The 21,706-nt window shown below is 39.7% G+C and overlaps 1 protein-coding gene across 4 annotated transcripts in view; it reads right to left on the reverse strand.

Annotated features, from left to right (window-relative positions):
• Positions 1-21,706, reverse strand: part of atp9b (ATPase phospholipid transporting 9B) — a 62,556-nt gene that overhangs the window by 33,714 nt on the left and 7,136 nt on the right. For all 4 annotated transcript variants that reach the window (XM_079655356.1, XM_079655355.1, XM_079655354.1 and 1 more), the window contains 9 exons: positions 20,174-20,347; positions 16,966-17,116; positions 14,923-15,036; positions 14,203-14,311; positions 13,559-13,617; positions 10,784-10,835; positions 5,563-5,657; positions 3,468-3,548; positions 1,748-1,823 (listed from right to left, as the gene is read on the reverse strand). In XM_079655356.1, coding sequence (XP_079511482.1) covers positions 1,748-1,823; positions 3,468-3,548; positions 5,563-5,657; positions 10,784-10,835; positions 13,559-13,617; positions 14,203-14,311; positions 14,923-15,036; positions 16,966-17,116; positions 20,174-20,347 — 911 coding nt within the window. The remainder of the gene's footprint in view (positions 1-1,747; positions 1,824-3,467; positions 3,549-5,562; positions 5,658-10,783; positions 10,836-13,558; positions 13,618-14,202; positions 14,312-14,922; positions 15,037-16,965; positions 17,117-20,173; positions 20,348-21,706) is intronic.

Genomic DNA, 21,706 nt, shown 5'->3' on the forward strand with positions numbered 1-21,706 from the left:
CACACACACACACACACACACACACACACACACACACACACACACACACACACACACACACACACACACACACACACACACACACACACACACACACACACACACACACACACACACACACACACACACACACACACACACACACACACACACACACACACACACACACACACACACACACACACACAAAGACTGAGCCTTGGCAGTTGTCCCATTGCCACTCACGGCAACAGACAGGAGTTTAATACGCTTAGACTCTGAGGGCCTCGGCCACCCTATGGAAGCTCATAAAAGCTGATCAATACTCTGCCATCTTTATTTGGCAATTCATTACGGTGGCCTTATTACGGAGGATTAATGAGTCATTAATATTAAATGAGCTTAATGGGGGCGCAAAGCCTGAAATCACCGAACTATAAAAATGGCAAGAAAGTAAAAAATGGGCAGAAAACAGAACAAGTAAAGTGAAGAGAAGAAAAAGACGATTGGAGAAGAAAGGTGATGAATTGATGAGTTTCAGAAATATGTGACAAATGGTTTGTGACTCAGCATGCAGAGGGGCTTTCATTTGAATATGCGAACAACTAATTCTCTTGTCACAGCTGGACTGGGGGCCTGCATTGGGGGAATACGTTTTCCAGTTTTTTTTTGTTATAGCATCTATCAGGTGTAATCAATACAACAGGCAAGTAAATTCATAATGAAAAATATGCAGTTAAAATATGCTATGATAGTCAGATTAACTTCGGTGGCTATGCTCACATCACCCATCGAATACCAGGGATACTTTAATAACGGCATAATGATCCAAAACAGTGTGAATTCTAATGGAAAAAAAAACAAAAAACATTCACTTATGCGGATGGGAAATGTGCATCAGGGGACGTTGCTTGTGTGACAGTGAGTTATTACTTTCCACCTGTTGCCGAAAAAACAGTGACGTCATGACGTTGCACCATTTGGGATCTTGGAGATGGAAAGCGAAAACACGTTCTCTCTTAGAACTAATTGAGAACTAAACAAGCACCAGCACGGAAATAGAACTAAACTGATTTCAGTGGAAAAGGGGTATTCAAGTGCCCAGAATGCCACTAGAGGCAAAGGAAGTGTCCGTCAAAGAGAGGCTTGTAAGGGAGAATGACATTCCTGAGCAGAGATGATGTAAGGGGGTCAAAGTCAGGCTTTTTCTGCTAGTGTGTGTGTGTGTGTGTGGTGTGTTTGTTCTTCTGGTCAAGGTCAGGCCAGAGGGGAGAGCAACACCGCAGATCAATGGTGTGGCCGCCGACGCGAGCGTCACAAACACTCTCAACTGACACGAGCGTTTCTGTGGGGAATGGCTAAGTTGGAGCGAGGGAAGATTACCTCAACTGTGGGCATTCTCAGAGCTCTTCAAACAAGAGCAAAGCAGTAACAAAGCCTTCAAGGTGTAGACCCATGAAGCGGGGATTGCTATTTGTTCATTTTTTTGCTGTTGAATAAAACTGTTGCGTAGGGTTTGAATACATTAGTGGGAATATAAATGTGTCCCGAGAATTGCTCACAAAAACAGGCTTATCAAAACATACTTTTAAATTCAGGGTTACAGTATTTTAATGAAGTCTAAGGTTTTCAAATAGACTACCAATAGTAGAGTTTCAATGGGCAGAACTCCACACACTCAACATGAACGCATAATCTAGAAAAGTATTATACAGTATCTCATCACAAGATCAAAACAGACTCAAATAAAAAGTGGTCATTTACTCACCAGATGCGACGACTGTGCTGGCCCACAGAGTGTTTTCAATGCTCAGACTCTCGTGGATCTGAGGTTCAGCGTCTTCCTGCAGGAAAAATAAGAAGGAAATAAATGTGTTATAATTATGTGTATTTTTGTTTAAGCTTGAAAGAATACTGCAAGGCCGTATTTTACAAATTGTAGCAGGTAAGCTGTGAGACTGTATGGGCACTGTATGCCGTTTCACCTCCTAACAAACAATGATTTATAGGAAGTGTAGTTCAAAAACGTGTTTGTGTAGGTTTTAACTGTAACAAACTGTAAGTCCCTTAATAAAACCCTTTTGAAACGATTTCTGCAATCAGCCAACTTCTAGTTAGTATTCAATGTTGCCCTGCGGCAGAAAAGAAAAACAAAACCAAGACAATAGAGCCATGAATTTAGCTTTTAGACAGATGAATTGTTTTAATAAAAAAAATGTTTTGTTTGAATTTAACTCTTTCATTTATTGGTTTACATTTTCTTCACAACTAGCTAGATGTATGTGTTTAGGTGGATGACCAACATAGTTAAATGTGTATATATATATTTATATTTAAGCTGAAATTTGCGCAATAAAAATATTTTAGTAAATGATAAGTCTTTTTTTTGCCAAATCACTTAATGAAGGCAAACAAAACTATCCTGAAAGAAAAAACATGTCAGCTATACCGATTTGAGCAAAACAAGCTCAGTAAGAGTGCATACATCGTGAGCAGAAGGACCGGCTCTGCTGTGCCATTAATTTCCACAAGCACCTGACACAGTAGTGCAGACCGAGGCAATACAGTGGTCCCTTTATCAATACTTTCACGAGATTTGGCATAGCGATAGAGGCTGCTTTTTAAAACAGTATAGAGAGTGCACGTAGATGAGATTTCAGTGATAAATAAGCCCCTGGAGAGCCTCTTGTTTCCCCTCCCCCTCCCCGCTTTTACCCTTCTCTCTTAAATAAAGACGGTTGAGTCAGGAGTGCAGAGTCAAGGCTCCAGTTTCGGCTCAAATTGCATGCCTGATATGATAATTATGATACCTAAGCACCCACATCCTGTCAATCTCACTCGAACATGGGAAGAGGCGCATGAAAAATAAATGGCAGGTTGCAGAGTGCTTGACCGCCCTGACATTGGTGTTCATAACTGCACAGGGTCTCAATAAAAGACAGCAGAAAAAAAGCCACCATATCCGCCTCGAGGAAAAAAAAAAGGAAAACCCCTCATAAATAGGTAAGTTCATTTAGTGCGAATCTGTGGGAACCCATTTTATTCCCATCCTGCCAGGACTAAAAGCACACGCTATGCAAAGGAAGGCCGCGGAGGATGAATGAGCGGAGGAAGTGCTCCCTCACTAAGCCTGGTGTGTGGCCAAGAGTGAAGACGGGCCACAAAGCCTGCCTTTGTACCGGAGCTCTCCTCTCTGTGGGGGCTGCGCTAATCTGCTATTAATAAAAAAAAAAAAAAAAGCAGAAGAAGAAGAAAAAAAGAAAATCACTGAGCAACAAGCAGAATGGATGGAGCGGCGAGAAGCTGCCTGTGATGTAAGAGGTACGCCTGCTGGAGATAACAACGGGCCCAGATGGACACACAAGCTCTCATTGTTGCCGCTTGTCAACACACTGCAGTGATACACATCTTCCATGTCAATCCACTTTCTATAGGAAAAACTCTGCATGTGTTTAACAGGTTATAAAAATGTCAACGAGGTACTGTACCCTTGTGAAGTTCCCCTCGAAGCTGTGGATGTCCAGCTGAGGCTTCTGGGCGTAGACATAGGCGCTGATGGAGAAGAGATCCTGAGACAAGGAGGGGGACGGAAAGGATTTAGTAATCATTTATCAAAATCAAACTCAAGCACAGTCGTATATTCTTAATTAAAGAGCCCTACTATACGTTTGTGGTTGTTCCTTCCCTGTAGTTTGTTCTATAGGTTTGTGTGCATGTAAATGGTCTGCAAAGACTAAAATCCCTGTGTTCCCTTCAGAGGGAGTTTCTCTCCCACACATTTCCCCCCTATCCCCCCCCCGAAACGCCTGCATTGGCACTCATTTGTTTACTACTGCATCATAATGACATCACTACGTAACACTTGTGCTTGTATTGGCTAGCGCTCCGACACAGTGTACGTGCTAAGGGGCGGGACATCTTTAAGCGGTTGACCAATCACAACAGAGCAGGCCAGCTAGGCAGTATGAGAAAAATAAAGACCTTTTTGAACATTAGAGCATTTAAAGATATAATAAATAAATATGAATATACACAAAGGTTTTAAAAAGTAATACGCTTTAATGTTTGCTGTCTGTACATTAATTAATAATAATTATAATTAAATAAGTTCAGTGTCTGTTCAAATCCTATGAAGATAGAAACCCACTCGAGCATTGAAAATCCAATCCTAGTCTTGGAAATATAGATATATATTGTTTTGTTATTTGAATCATTATTGTGGGTTTTAATATTTGGATTCAACCAAACGTAATGATATAAGCATGTTGAAGCAGTTAAAAGAATGGAAAAATAACCTTAAGAAAGAAAATCATAAACACTTAATCATAAGTGTTTGATAAACTGTTCCTTTAAATCATCCTAAAAAATGTGACTGCAGCCTTTGGCCTGTGTAGCACCTAACACCGCCTCTTTTTTAGCCTCAAGTGGAACAAAATTGATTGTCAATATTAAATAATTCAGGCAGGCAGCCTCTGCAGCGGTGTGCTCAGATAGTGTTCTCCTGCTGAACACGGCAGAGCGGTTAGAGAGGAGCAGGGAAGATTATTTTACTGAGGCCCCAACGGAGAGTAGTGTTGCTCCAGCACTTCACAGAGAAAAGATCAGAGACTCAGAGATCAATGTGGCTGCTGAACAAACGGGACTTATTTAGTCATTTAGAGCTGACACAGGGGTATAATAACACTTAAGGCCAGTGGTGGAATGTAACTAAGTACATTTACTCAAGTACTATATTAAAGTTGAACTCTGAGGTATTTAAACTTTACTTAAGTATTATAATTTTCTGTTACATCTACAGTATGAGCGATTGTACTATTTACTCCATAACTTAAATTTGACACTTGTTGTTATTTTATTACACAAGTAATGAGAAGTGATTATGTGTTACATATACTTTTCCCCACCACTTCTTAATTCTTAATATTGGCAGTACAAGATGTTCGTGGCTTTGAAACTTAGCCCAACATTTTTTATACATATATCATTGTTTTTACCTTAAATTGACAACCTTGCTTTTAGGTACTCTTCAAAGTAATATTGACATATCCAATAGTATTTAGGAAAAAAATCTTTCAGCAATAATCTGAGACGACAGTTCTCTGTGTGCTAACTTCTTAACATAAATAAATTAAGAATAACTTTCTGTGAGAATAGCACCATATTGATCTGTTTTACTACACAAAGAGTTAGTATTATAGGCTAAAACTAATTGTTACAATAACCAATGTAGGAAGAAGGTTGTATACAGGCTTAAGTGAGGACAACGCTTGCTATCTTCTCGTCTCTTGAAACCTAATATGGACGCCACGGCTCAATCATCGAATGACTTGCTGCAACTTTAATTCTCTGATCACACTAAGTGGCAACAATCGTCTGAGCTGAAATCTTAAGTGTTGAGTATCTGCAGTTAAAGGAAGCGGCCGTTAGGTTCACAATGTTCCCGCTGTCCGTCAGCAGTGATTAGGTTTCCATCACAACTTCATCAGATGAGCAATGCTTTTAGTGATAACACAACACTCATTCACTCGTGCTCAATCCGTTTGTCTGTTACCAGAGATTCACTACATCGTAATGTATCCTCACCCCCACTGCTGGGAGCCGCTGCGTGCAGCACACGGCGACCTTCAGCTTCCAGTCCGTTTCTCCATCCAGCTGATCCGTTCTGATGAAACAGGAACCTGGAAAAAGCAGGACAGAAATTCTATAAATACTGTAAGTGTCAGTGGTGGAATGTAACTAAGTACAATTACTAAAGTACCCTACTCAAGTACTATTTTGACATACTTGTAGTTTACTTGAGTATTTCCATTTGATGCTCCTTTGAACTTCTGCACTTCCTTTCAGAGGCATTTTTAACGTAACTACATTTACTTAACAATCATAGTTACTTTCTAAGGTGGCCGACAGGTGCAAACTCGTTACAACGGCCCAAAACACTTCTATGAAGAGAAACTCACTGTAGCTTAAAAAAAGATTCAAATATAAAAACACAAATGCACCAAAACATGTGCAAAGGAAGGAACATCTTCACCATCTTGACGAAACATGTGTAGCATTACTAAAAGAGCTGCATTAACAAAACGCTGCAAGAAGCTCAAACAGCCAGGACCGGAGCATTTGTTGACGTTTGGGGATTTTAAAGTTTGGAAACTGTCACTGGAAACTTACCTAAAATGTAAATTTCATTGGGTTATTATAACAATCTGATCTCATGATTCTTCTAATATTATTGGGGACCTGCTGTAAGCAGGCTAGCTCATGTAGCTAACCTAGTCATTTCAAATATACTGACGGAATAATTGCAATTATGCAACAGGCTACAGCGAGAGTGGCAGATGGCCAACTTTATAATCCCTGAACGTCAACAGGTGCTTCGGTCCCAGATGTGTGCGATACTTTTTAGTGTCCCTGTTTTCTATCTGTTTTGAGCTTAATAATACTTATGTACTTCTACTTAAGTAACATTTGTATTCACGACTTTAATCCCGAGTATGAAGCAGTCCCAGTATTTTTAGAACTTTTTTATTTTTTACTTTTACTCAAGTAAAGGATCTCAGCGTATTTTCTATCTCTGTGCAGAGTAAGGGTAAATGCTACAACAAAGCTTAACGGCCCGTCCACACACAGGCATGTAAAGAATCTTGAAAAATCTTGATGCTGGGCGTGTCTGAAGCTTGGCGATTTTTTACGAGCAACGCGACCAACAACCAATCACATGAATCTTCCGCCCCCGACATACAAAGCAATAGCAATGTTAAAACGAAGTAAACTGGATATAAAATCCCCAAACAGGCGAAAACCTACCAGTTTCACCCACTGTCTCTGCCACCTCCCTCCATGCCTGGTTCCTACGGTTTGTATCCCTGTAAAAATGGTTGTAAAGAACCGGGTGATTTGCTACCGTAATTTCTCGTTTGGAATATGAGGAATTGAACTGCGGTCTGGCTCTCCCAGCTTGCACGCGGTTTGATTGGCTAGCGCTTGTACTGGCGGGATTTGCATAAACGGGATTTGATTGGCTGATGCCAGCTTCGAAAGCATCGGGAGCATAAAAAGTTGAACATTGCTCAACTTTTGATGCTCACGACGCTTGCAAAGCCATGCTCCGCTCCCCACAATGCAGTTTGGCGAAGATTAAAAATCGTCTACGTCACCCCATTCAAGTGAATGGGCGAAGCTTTGAAAGATTTTTTTCATGCCTGTGTGTGGACGGGCCGTAATTGTAGCTAAAGAAGTGCAAAGTCATTAGGCCTGTGAACTGATTTGGTAATGTTAGTGAGTAATCGATCTAAAGTTTGATAATATTAGACTCTATAAGCTAATGGTCGTGCCAGTTAGGCAGAATCAGAAAATCCCTCAAGGGTGTTACATTTCTAACTAGAGAATGCAATTCCTGAAGAAACTGCTAGTGGGAATGCTTTATGCTGAAAAGTTGACGCTGAACTGCTATGCTGAAATGTAATGTGTAAGAAGAAAGTGAAGAATTTAGATTGAAATTATACATGAACACAGGGGGCTTGAATGTGTGATGAGAGAAGAAAAGAAAGTAAAAAGGCTTGGAAAAGCAGCAGAATATTTGAACTGCCAACTTCTGAACTAACTTGATGGCAAATGATATGTCGCCATGGCAACGGCCTTTGACGACACCCCATAATACGCTTAGATGCGTTGACGGCTGCATCGTTACCAAAACTGTGAAGTTTTGGGCTGTTTGGAGTATTTTCACTGAAGTTTTTTGAAAACTGTGTTTCAAGGCGAGCATTGTGTTGCCATGGAAACAGCATTTGAAGAAATCTCAAAACTGTCCCGTAGATGTCTTCACGGCTGGACTGTTAGTACACATGTGAAGTTTGAGTACTTTTTGAACATTTTCATAGGAGTTATAGCGACATCATGTTTTATGGCGAGGGATGCGTTTCCATGGAAACGGCATATGGTGAGATCTCAGATTTGGCGTAGAGCTGTTGAAGCATGGACCGGTGATATACAAGTGAAGATTGGGGGACGATTGGACCGTGTCGATTGGACTTACAGCGATATCGTTTTTCATGGCGAGTGGTCTGTCACCATGGCAATGGCATTTGAAGAAATCTGAAAACGGTCCCGTAGATGTCTTCACGGCTGGACTGTTAGCACACATGTGAAGTTATAGCACTTTTTGACAATTTTCATCGGAGTTAAAGGGACATCGTATTTCATGGCGAGTGGGCTGTCGCCATGGCAACGGCATTTGATGACACCCCATACTACGCTTAGATCCGTTGAAGATCGTTACCAAACCTGTGAAGTTCTGGGCTGTTTGAAGTATTTTCACTGAAGTTATGAGAAAACCGTGTTTCAAGGCGAGCATTGTGTTGCCATGGCAAAGGCATTTGAAGAAATCTCAAAACTGTCCCGTAGATGTCTTCACGGCTGGACTGTTTGCACACTGCTATTTGAAGTCTGCTGCTCTGAGCATGTCAGTTGGAGTGATGACATCATCGTGTTCCATTGCACAGGTGTTTATAGTTGAGCTAACGAGGTGCCTAGACTTCAAAGGCTTCATTGTTCTGAATGAGAGATGAACCTCTTACATGTGAACGTTTTGTGGAAGAACCGTAACAGATATCTGTGAAATTTCAAAACGTGAAGCATGTCAAGGAAGTTGAGTATCTGAAGTGTAATTTTTGTGTAGTTTCGGGTTAATAATGTGGCCTTTTTGGAAGTTTAACTAAAGGTGTGCGGCTGCTACCGTGAGGAAATATCTGCCTGAAATTACAATGGGGTTTAATGGAGGAATGTTGAACATTTTTGTCACTTCATGCCCTCAAAAAGCATTTTGTTTAATTATTTTTGCTTAATTATTTGTCATTTTTCAAGCTACGAGATGTTTTCCTACGTTTGTCATGATAAATTATGTCTCAGGAATGTAGGGTTTGGGAATTATGGCAATTAAAAAAAAAAATATGAATGCGAATTTCAAGCTGTCCTCCCCTCTAGCTGTGACATCACGCACTATAGTTAATGTTAAAATGTGAAGAAAACCTCTAAAACAAGGTCTGAACAATGTTTAATATCTCTAAAAGTAAGAATCAGATTTAAAAGTTGTTTTACACGAATAATGTCAGAAAGATGTGTAACATTTTAAAGTTGGAATGAGGTTTCTGAGTGAAAGTATGAATGAACAGTTAGCAGTTGAAGTCGCATGAAGATTTGTTGAAGTTGAAGATTTTCTCCATTGACTTCAATGTTAAAAATTTGATGTATTATGGGATGTATCTCTGGAATTATGAAAGTTATGAATGAGAAAAGTAATAGCAATCGATTCCCGACCGAGCTGAACGTCTTGATGTTTGAACGGAGTTTCTGCGATGTTCAATGCGGGAGGAGAAGAGGGCCAAAATAACCCGGCGGAATAATAATAAAAATGTTGTCCGTAGAAGAACAGTTAGTTGGAATGCTGTTAACAACATTCCCACTGAATGACTGCAAAATAAATGTGTTTTTTTATGGCTGTTTCACAATTTCACACAGATAATTTTGTATGATTTAAAACATATTAAATTCAGCATATCTTGTGGCTATTTTGTATCCATTTTCTAAGAGATTGTGCTGCTGAAGAGGTTTATTACAGCAGACAATACTTATTGTCATGTGCCCAGTAGCAGGTTAGTTTAACGACATATCTGAACATTTTCTCATAATAAAGTTAAAAAAACAAATCTAGTCAAATCATTAGACATCTTTGTCAGAAATCGTATATAAAAACATTTAAAACACAAGCTTAAAGTCTTTACATTTTGAATTGATATAATATAGTTGTAGTAATATTTGTGCCGGTAATTATATGTTGATCTGATTCTTATCATTGTTAGTGTGATATAGACTACTATATTGTGTGTGTACCTCCTCAAGGTCTCAGATGGAAATGAACTAATAACTAAATCAGCAGAAATCATCTCTTCTCTTTTCGGAGATGGTTGTATTGTTATGCATGGTCCTTGGGAAGTAAAAACATGGTATTATTTGTAATAAAATAGCATATATCAATCACAAACGTCATGGTACATCGCAGCCTGTAGCAGATCCAGAGCAAGTGTGGCTGCTACGGACACCGCAGGGTCCGATAAACGTTGAGCAGTCGTGACCTGTATTGATCTGAGGTAATATTACATATGAAACTGATGGATGAGAGCAACTATTTGACAGAGGGGGTAAAGGGCAGCTATAAACCATCCCTGGGGGGATCACTATGATGGAGGACATTAAGGAGTAGGATTCATGCTTTGCTTCTGCTGAACCGGCACTAAAGCATCACTCACGTACATACGTGTGTGTGTGTGTGTGTGTGTGTGTGTGTGTGTGTGCGTGCGTGCGTGCGTGCGTACAAGCATACGAAAATATAAAGATGTGTTTATGTAAGAGTGTACGGGCATACTGTAAAGACATCAACAACTCCCTGCCAAGCATATTGGCACATCAAAGATTGATGGAAATGATGTCCTAAGAACATTTCCTGCCGATGCCCCTCAGGAAGGAGCGAGAATCTGACGCAGCTTATTGATTCATTGGAATTCGCATCATCACTCACTGGAAGAATGTGACATAAATCATATGAATCACGAGCTGGGGACTGGTGGTGTGTGAAGTCACATTCCCACCCAAATGATCTTGACACACTTTCGTCAAAGTGCTACGTTTATTCTGTCTGTTAATTGTATATTCGTATTTATGTTTCATTTACTGCGATGATTTATGAATGTAATTTGATTTAAAGGCCGTCATTCATTTGGGAGCAGTGCTTGTTTCAGCCCTTTACACTCACCGTTTTTCTCCGATGTTCTCAGGAATATCATGTCTGCAGGAATCCTTTGGTTCTGCAAAAAGGAAGATAAAAAGCCTTTTAATCGTGGAGTGTTACTGAGCACTATGGCAGAATCTTCCTGAATAATTAAGCAATGTCAATACCTTGACCGGAGGGTGAAGGAGAAAGCGTTTTTTTAAAGTCAGTCTAATGGACATTGTACTTAATAGAAGCAGCTGGATTTCATGTTGGCTGAAACTGAAGATCACATGCTTAACAGGTGGGTGGGAGTTTTTAATAGTACCAAAAGCACATTGTAAGTTTCAATTCACAATGAAGCACAACTCAACTGAAATCAACACTGTGCTTTAAACTCTGTTAAGTTATTCGATCTATTTTAAAGAGGCCCTACTCTTCTTTTGGGGGATTTCCCTTTCCTTTAGTGTGTTATATAGCTTTTCCTGCATCGTCTGCAAAGGCTAAACCCAGAGCCCAGTCTGCTCTTATTGGTTAGCTGGCCGGCTTTGTAACCACAAAGACATGTCCCATCTCTTAGCTAATGACGTACAATGTGTTGTAGTGCAAACCAATAGAAGCGTGAGAGTTACATAGTGATGTCACTGTGTAACACATGTAAACAAAGGAATCAAATGAAGGAGTTTCAGGCTTTGGAAAGTGTGTGGGAGAGGAACTCCCTCTGGGGGGAACACAGGGATGTTATCCTTTGCACATGAAACCTACACTGAACAAAAATATAAATGCAACACTTTTGTTTTTGCTCCCATTTTTCATGAGATGAACTCAAAGATCTAAAACATTTTCTACATACACAAAATAACCATTTCTCTCAAATATTGTTCACAAATCTGAAAAAATCTGTGATAGTGAGCACTTCTCCTTTGCCGAGATAATCCATCCCACCTCACAGGTGTGGCATATCCAGATGCTGATCAGGCTTGGAATTTCGTCATTTTAGGGGCAAGGCCATTTGGCCTTTGGTGTCACACATTTTTTCAGGGCGCAAAGGCCACATGCCAGGGCATAAAGGCCATTGAGGGAAACATTTGGATTTGGAGCTTACAAATAAATAACTTAACTTTTTGATAAGAAAAACACACGAATGAGATGGAAAACAAATCACTGTTTTAATATCAATAATGTCAAACATTATTTTATCATATAGGCCTATGCCTCCTTAGTATTACAGTATATAAAATACTTTACTTTGAATAATTAGTGTTTGGTATGTTTTCCATCTACTACTTCTCCCATTCACAAATCAAATAAAAAAATCTAAAATTATATTCATATGTAACAAATATATTCAATTTCAGAGCAGAAGAAACAGCCTTCAGTGTGTGTGTGTACGAGAGTCTCTTTAATCAACTCCTCATAGCTCTGTTCGGAAACTGGACAAAAGTTAAACATGTACAAACCACAGACTGTCTGTGTCATGGCGAATACAATCGCTGCTTTAATTCTGTCTTTAGGACGTTGTTGTGAGTGTGGACGGAGCAGTTACAGGTTAGTTTAGCCTGATTGATCCATTCAGAAAACACGCATTTTAAAAGGTTTTTCGCCTGCCGTCTTGTCTGCACACTTGGCAAAGCATGAATTCATGTTTTCTACTAACCGGTATCAGTATGTAGTTACTTCAGCATAATTTTGAAATGTGTATTACAATTAAATCACTGTAAAATGGGTTAATTTTGTCGTAGTTGGTTTCCACCACAGTATTTACATTGAAATAAGCCCCGCCCCCTCTCCAACGCGTCCTGTTTGAATGACAGGAGTAAACACAGCTTACAGCCGCGGTGAAACTCCAGCGGTTAGAGCGATGAGAATATTCGCATCTCGTCCGTTGTGAACGCAGCATAATGCAGTTCAGAAACCACTGTTCTGACGCTTTTAAAGCAACTTCGAGATTTTAACAGTGTGAGGGGCACACAGGCCATGGTGGCCGTAGGACGTACAATTATTTGTGGGGCATAACGGCCAGACCGAGGGGCTACGACGGCCATGGCCTACCCTGATGCTGATTAGACAGCATGATTATTGCACAGGTGTGCCTTAGGCTGGCCACAATAAAAGGCCACTCTGAAACGTGCAGTTTTGCTTTATTGGGGGGGTCTGGGGGGGGTCCGAAAACCCTAGGGTTAAACCCTAACCCTAACATGTCACCCATTGACCATGTTTGGGATGCTCTGGATCGGCGTATACGACAGCGTGTTCCAGTTCCTGCCAATATCCAGCAACTTCGCACAGCCATTGAAGAGGAGTGGACCAACATTCCACAGGCCACAATCGACAACCTGATCAACTCTATGTGAAGGAGATGGGTGACATGTTAGGGTTAGGGTTAGGGTTTAACCCTAGGGTTTTCGGACCCCCCCAGACCCCCCCTATAAAGCAAAACTGCACATTTCAGAGTGGCCTTTTATTGTGGCCAGCCTAAGGCACACCTGTGCAATAATCATGCTGTCTAATCAGCATCTTGATATGCCACACCTGTGAGGTGGGATGGATTATCTCAGCAAAGGAGAAGTGCTCACTATCACAGATTTTTTCAGATTTGTGAACAATATTTGAGAGAAATGGTTATTTTCTGTATATAGAAAATGTTTTAGATCTTTGAGTTCATCTCATGGAAAATGGGAGCAAAAACAAAAGTGCTGCATTTATATTTTTGTTCAGTGTACATAACACACTACAGCAAAAAGAAAACCCCAAAAGCATAGTAGGCCCCTTTAAAATCAGTGCATGCAGAGATATCTAGAGGAAACAGTAGAGATTTACCTTTTCAACGATGATCATGTCCCCAACTTGTATGTCTGAGCTCTTAACTGGAATTTTACCTAAGAAGAAAGACAAATTAAATGAAGAAAAAACACTCAAATGATACCTTTCTTTTTGAAGACATACTCTGAGTATTTGAATAACTACGAAATAAACTGAAGGTATTGATTTCAGGCTCTTAAAACCACAACCCACTTTTCCGTCTCACTTTCTAACAGGTTGGTTACCTCCTGCAGGATAATGTAATACCCCTCTGTTTGCATCTCTGGTCAGAGGCATAGACAAAAACAATGGCACATAGGGTCACTCTCAATTATATTGCCTGCAAAGCCTTCTTCTTCTAGCTGCGTGCATGCACACGAGCACATGGAGAGTGTGAGAGCTGCAGCCTCAGGTCACAGATAGCACACAGGGGTATTTCACCACACGTTCAACAAAGGGACAGATCTTAGATCATACGGTCTTGAGAAAGTGAGAGAAGGAAAAATCAATGCAATTACAGCGAGAGGAATGACTTCTGTTACAAGTGTAGATCCCGTGGAGTGCCGTCTCTTTAATTGCACGGGGAGAGAATATCCGTTATCATAATGTCAGCAAACAGTTGCAGTCATGAGGAGGAGAGTGGATGGATGTCTCTCACTAACCTCGCACTGTGAGCTTGCTATACAGTTGAGAGTTCATCTCTTTGTCCCGTCGGTAGCGCCGCATTTCGTCCACAGCCTCGCGCACCATCGTCACGGTTAACACAAAACCCTGAGCCACAGAAGGTAGGGCAAAACAGATTCAAGTCAGCAAGATCGTTCAGAAAGCTGAAACTGAAAAAAATGTAGTTTAAAACTGTCTCAATGGGATAAAAAGATGACTATAAAGTCATAAGTAGGTGATTCATCTGAATTTACATTTGTTAATAACAATTATTCTAACTATACATATAAATGCAGATACATTTCTGTGTCCAAGTGTCAAAAACTGAAATGATTGTCTACCATCAAATCAATTGACAATTCACAAATTCTTGAATAAATTAATCATTTTAATATTCAATTATTTACACTAAGGCCTTCTTGAAACTCAACCGATAATGCATAGAGCTCTTTTCATACACTAACGATAACAGTGAAAAATGAAAAGTGTTTCACAACAAATAATATTTAAAAAATACCAACACACAGAGAAACACATGACTTTTTGTTTAATAAAAACACTTAATAACTAAATTAAATTCAAAGGCAAACTAAAAAGGCAGGTGTTGGGTAGGCCGTAAAAGAAAAACACTCTCCAACTAGCGTCCATTGCATTTCTATGAGAGACCAACCCATTTTTCATACAAATCAATTACAGAGATCAATCTGAGGTGCATTCACCAGCGGTGCCCAGTACGTATAGAGGTATCCAATTTTCAGGGATGGCACAAACTGGGAGCAGGCTACCACCAGGAAGTAGAGATTGAGGAAGAACTTGAACTGCTGGTAGAGAACCTGAGAGCAGAGGAGAGGATTCAGAGAGGTGAGGGAACCTGTCAGCAAGGCGGGTCAGAGACCATGACAGCTGCCAGCGAAGACAAAGAGGATGCCGCCGCAACCGATGGGTTACTGTACCAGATCCAAGAGGGAACAGGATACATGTTAATGCTGTTAACTTTACATTAACCTGATGGAAACTGGGACACTGAGAACTTCTGTTACACATGGCATTCAGGGTGAACATTTCCCCTGGCATGGTACCTTTGAGAAAGCAGTAGTGTGCAGTACTTAGGTAAAATATAAGTACCTGATAATTGGACCCGAGTATTTTCATTTGATCCTACTTTGACTTAATTTTAAGCCAATATTCTACTTTTTACACAATTTATCTGAAAGCTTGAATCACTAGTTACTTTATGAATTCAGATTGAAAGCTAATATACAAAACATGAATGAATTATGAAATAATCATTGACTTATAGGTTAAAATTAACAGCAGCAGAATAACAAATAGTAAAAGTTAGCTCCACATTTAACAGCTGTTCTAAACCAAGCTGGGGAAGTTCATCAGCGTTGAATAAAATGTTAGTAGTGGCCAAACGTTGGTACTACAACTACAGTGTCAGACACATTGACAAGAGACATCTGTAAATCAGCATAAAATATTTTTTAAGTCAATTATCCACCAAGTACACACACGTGAATAGCCTGTATTAAAATCATTTGTTCTTAAAGTTGTAAAATGCGCTAAAAGCAGAATTAAGTTTTTTTTCCCTCCATTCATTTTACTGAGCTGAGACACTATGGGCCCAAGACCCCGGTTGATCCAGAATTTATTTGAATCAACAGTCGCTCCATGTTTGGTTTCATGATCCACTGAGCAACTTTCATAGGAATGACCAATGAAGGACAAATACAGGACTTCTGATTCTTATTCTGATACATTCATAATCATAAACCATTGATTTTATTCATATCGATCTGAAATGAGCTTTTACACTACACAAGCACTTTTACTTTCGGAATGTAGGTGTGTTTGATACCAATACTCTTTGTATTTCTACCCAAGTAAGATGGAGGCTTGACTTTTACTTGTAACAGAGTATTTTCACATTTAGTTATTGCTACTTCACTTAAGTATAAGATCTGAGTACTCGTTCCTCCTCTGGTATGATGTCTGTTGGTGCCTATGCTTTGCTGAACAAACACAGCACAAGACAAACAGGACTGATCACCACAATAATGGATAAAGAAGGAACTTTCTTAAATCACGCGGAGCAAAGTGCCACCTGTGACTTACTGAGGGCTCTTTGCTAATGGGCCATCCATCAACAGGGATCTTGGTATCCCATTCATCTAAGGTCACATTTTGAATAATGTTTGCAATAATGAGAGTCCTGCATCTCGTCACAGATTATCAGAGACAAAGGGATCAATGCACGGCTCTCGACGGTTAATGAACCACCTGACCTTTAGGGAAAAATGCACACTGCTAAACTCAATTTGTGTGTATTTAATAATTCATCGCAGAGGGAGAAAAACAGAGCCGTTGTGTTCGCCATCGACGAGAATATCTGCGTCTCTAACAGACAGTTGACATTTTATTGCCTGGGCCAAAGGCGCTCCTCTTAATCATGGAACCGTTTGGTTTTTAATAAGTAAGTCTGATGGATCTCTTATGTCCCCTACAGTGTAAACCCTCGCCTTAATGATAGAACAGTTAACAATTAGACCCAGTGCAGGCTACTGTGCTTTACATAATACACATATTTCATCTGGATGAAGTAGGGATTATAAAACAGTGGGAACATTGACTCTAAACAGCCGTAACATCTACGTTTGTTCCGAAGATCAGAGCATGAAATGTGAATTCTGCTACATGACCAAATGGAGTGATGTGACCCACAGGATATGCCTTAGTTGTTTCTCTGGAATCAAACGTACCCCAGGCACGAAGGTGAAGATGTTGTATTTCTGGTTTTTTATGCCGTTTTTGGGGTACTTCTCTTCACATTTCTCCGGGCAGCCGAGCCAAACAGTCCTGGCCTTCAGCTCCTTTCTCCTCCGACATACACGGGCCAGGCAGTCGCAACAGCTGAGAGAAACAAAGAGACATATGTCATCCAGAGTAAACATCACACCAGATACACGCTGCTAAATGGGCTGCAACTAACAGTCAACAGCAATAGCAACACTAACATTAGCAATTCATCTCCTGATTATTTTCAGGTCTATAAACAGCCCAGGAATTTTTATGAATGTCTGTGGTGACATATTTCGTATGATCAACTGGAAGAGATGTCATAAACAAACACATAACATAAAGTAAAGCAGCAGATTCTGACAATTCTGAATTTCATACCAATCAATGTATTGCTTAATTTACTGATTCAACTAAATTATAGACGCTTAGTTTGTGGCCGATTTATATACAGCTCTGGAAAGAATTAAGTGACCACTCCAAATTGCTCCTAAATCTCTACATGTATGGCAGCCCTTTCATTCCAGAGTATGTTCAATTCCAACACAGAGAAATGTTGGAAGTAGTTTATAGAATTAAATTAAATTAAAATGCATTTTTCTCAAACACATACCTAGAAATAGTCAAACCAGAGGAACTGATCATGCTGCAGTGGTCTCTTCATTTTTCATAGCTGTACATTTTTTTCGATAAGAATAAAAAGAATATATAGAAAAGGTAAGTTGATACCTTCATTTTTAACCACTTTCACAGACAAATGACAAGACTTATTTTCTTCTTTTTTTTTTTTTATAAAAGAGAAGTTCACTTCAAACTTTTCCAAAAAAGGAGGATTTGAAGATGTTGCATGAATCAGATCTTTAAGACTTCTTTTGACACAATTTCATAAACAAACCCTTTGCCAACATCAATTAAAGGTGGGGTAGGTCATTTTGGAGAAAACAGCTCGAGTGCGCTAGAATTTGAAAATACACAACCGGAAGAAATCTGCCACTTCCTTACAGAGCCCCTCCTCCAACACACACGAACGCGCACATGACCAATGAGGGCACGAGATAAGTTTGTGCACAGATGGAAGGCTGACAGGCAGGTAGGCCATCCAGTTATTTTAGCCGGACCGGCTCAGATGATTGGTCGTGCTTTTTACAGTACTACGGCTTCCACAGATGACATTTTTTTTTTTTTTTATTATCAAAGCATTTAATTAGTCATTGCTATTGGGATGTTAAGAGAATTCCATGGAATATAACAAGTGTTTCTGAAATAAATGACATACCCCACCTTTAAATGATCTGAAATGTTAAGATATTCCTAGGAGGAATTGGGAGTCAGGCACTTTTAGAGTTGAAAATCAGAGGAATCTTAAGAACCAAACATAATGTTTGTGTGCAGACAAGTGTTTATCAGTGTTTATGTGAACGGGATAAACACTTGTTTTGAGTTAGTTTTACCTCATGTTGACTCTTACTAACATTCAATAACCAGCCACATGTACAGTTAGTATTGTGATATTATCAAAGTTCTGAGAGGGGATTAGATTGATGGATTGTGACATTTACTTTTTTTAAAGTATTTGACTTTCTATCAACCTGCTAATGACTACATTGGAGCTTATCTAGCATATCTGATATCAAACGCAAACAGAGGTGTAGTGCAGGGGTAAATTACAATGAGAGCGCTGGCACCTGGGGGGGAAAGATGAGAGGGTGTGTGTGTATACCGTCATGCTGATCGACTTGGCTTTTCCACTTTTTAAGCAAGTTGGCAAAACATGAAACTAAATAAATCAACTTTGGTGAAAAGTCCTGTTTGTATTGGCGTCGCTGCTCTCTGTCTCTGTGCACCCCCGGTCCGGTTTCATAAGAGCCATTATTTGAGCAAATGAATGCTATTCAAACGATATGCTATTTGAACAGTCAGGGCTTATTCGGCGTGAATTATTTGAGTTTTATAATCCCACACTAAGCACACATAAAATTACTGGAAAGCATCAAACTGGTCAGCTGTGAAAAATCCGATTTGTTCATTAGTGGTGGGGATGGGGAGGGGGGGGAGGATCAATATGCAACTGGAGATGCATTGCTATCAACACAGAGAATGTTCCATGGAAGTCCTTCATTAGTAAACGCTTCTTTATGGGCACTGAACAAACATTTGTGTATGAATGTTACACTTTATTGCACGAACAAACACTTCTAAAAAAAAGGAGCATCTTTAGAGGGCAAAACCTCTCAAATGAATCATTAGCTGGATCAACCGCAGTGCTGTGTCTGACCTGAAAATCTTTTTTGGACTGATGGTGCGCATCGAGGAACTCGACCAAAAAACATGCCCTTATCCTCTCTTTGCACTTCATGCACAGCTACCGGTGCGTTCGAAATCCAAACTGATCGTCACCAGCGTACTCGCTAACATTATACACTACATTTACAGAGTGACAAAACAGAACCACCACTTTCAGAGCGAGGAAAAGGTCCAAATGGAAGGGCAATAACTCCTGATGTGAGAATGTATTGCAGAACAGGAATTTGTTTAGGTTTGAAAGCAATAAACATATATGTATTTCGATATATATATATATATAAAAATAAAATAAAAATTCTACTATTCAAATCTGTATATACGTCAACAGTTTCAGCTTACTCTATTTTTGTGATTTTATTATATGCCGTTACTTATATATATATATATATATATCTTTATGCTTATTATCCTTTTTTTGTACTGTTCTGTCCTGTGCGATCTTATTCCTGTTGCTGCTTTAACATGTCATTTTCCTGTCAGTTTTATTGGAAAGCACCTGACCATACGACCTGGACAATGATTAACCTCATTTTAGAATAAAATGTGAATACCCTGTGGGCATTTGTTCAGAGACATGTGGTAAAAATGCTGCAATATATAAATCTGCAGTTAGTGTAAAAATAGTAAGAATAATATTAAAGTTTCCACACAGGAAAAAGATAGTAGGAGGTAAATACATGTTGCAGAGGCAAAAGTATACACTTTCTGGATTACATTAGTTTTGATATTTGTTCAAAAACGTTTCTCCAATGCAGGAGTTAGAGTAAACTTGAGCAAGGGAAGAACGTTGAGCTACATGAGATCCGTGCATCATCATGTTCAAATAAAACCATTTAAAGAATAATAATGCAAAAGGTGAAGAAATACCTGCCACAGAGGACCTTCCACCCCCCCAGCAAGAACCAGCCAAGGCCCCTCTGTCTGTGGCTGACTCGGGCCCGGGGCAGGGTCTGGTAGTCGCTCTCGTCATTCTCAAAGCCTTCCTCCGACATCATCAGAGGCATCTCGTCCAGGTTAGAGGGCTCATCTTCCAGGGAGTATCTGCCAGGACAGGGGACAGTCAATTAGTTAGAACAAGAACTTGCCATGGAACTTCAATGGATTGTGCTGACAAGGACATACTATTATAAATTAAGAATGATAATATTTTGTGTTAAGGTGTAATTGCAAACAATGTTCCAGCCTTGGACTTTAGATCTCAAAATATTAACTTTAGGGGTTTGTTTCTCTAAAAAAAAATGTTTAAAGCCTGCTATCACAACTAAATTGACACACAATGTCCGTTTCTTTTTTTAAATAGTTACATATTCTGAAGAACTTGGTGGTCTGACAAGGTGGGGTGGATGAGTTAGTGGGCATGGAGGGATGTGTGTTGGTTATTGGGCATGGAGGGGGTGGTATGGAAGGGTGGAGGGTGGGGCGGCTTGACCTGGCATCAATGTGATTGTCTTCTTGTACATTGTTTATTCTTTACAGCCCTGATACTGTTATGTAAAAAATATAAAGATTTGTATTCAATAATGATGATATTCTATTTACATTAAGTTACACTGATGATAATAAACCCAACATTTGAAACGTGTCCATATCATTACGCTTTGAATCCAACTGGTTGCTGAATTATACACAATCTACAAGCTGTTGGGCAACTAAGGACATTCTGTAGTCAGTTGACAGAGTTCCAGATGTGCAGATTCTAGCAAAAGTCTGAAGAAAAGCCAAGATTAAAAGATATTTTGCGCAGTGCATCAGTTCCTCCATCACTAAGTACTGTTGAGTGTGTCTCCTATTCACATTATAAAGACACACTGGATACACTCTGGAGAAGCACATAATGACTTATTCATGAGGTATACTGTAGAATCAAGGCAGCCTATAGCTTAACAGAAATGCAACATAGGCTTACAGTCCTGGTTTAGTCACCGTAAACCTCAGCTAGTGCGTATCAACAAACAAATACGATGTATGCATTACACTGTAACAAACAATATACAATCAAGAGAAGATGCAAAACATATTCAAACTTGTGGAAGAGTTCAAACTGCAGGAAACTCAGCATGTAAAAATGCATCTATATAATGTTTAGCATTTGGTTCATATTTAAGTAATTAACAGGGAAAGGTTTACAGGTCTCTATTGAAAAATCTGCTAAATGAGACACATTTCTCATTTCTCACATTTTTGCCTCCTCGGTCCTCCGACAGTGACCTGGAAATCGATGTCAGTGCGCCATGTTCTCTTAATGCACATCGAGGACCGAGCAGGCTCATATATTATATTACATTACTCGCTGTCTCAGGACAGCACTACTTATTTTGTGTGTGTGTGTGTGTGTGTGTGTGTGTGTGTGTGTGTGTGTGTGTGTGTGTGTGTGTGTGTGTGTGTGTGTGTGTGTGTGTG

The sequence above is a fragment of the Notothenia rossii genome (assembly GCF_949606895.1).
Source record: "Notothenia rossii genome assembly, chromosome: 10".
Lineage (NCBI taxonomy): Eukaryota > Metazoa > Chordata > Actinopteri > Perciformes > Nototheniidae > Notothenia > Notothenia rossii.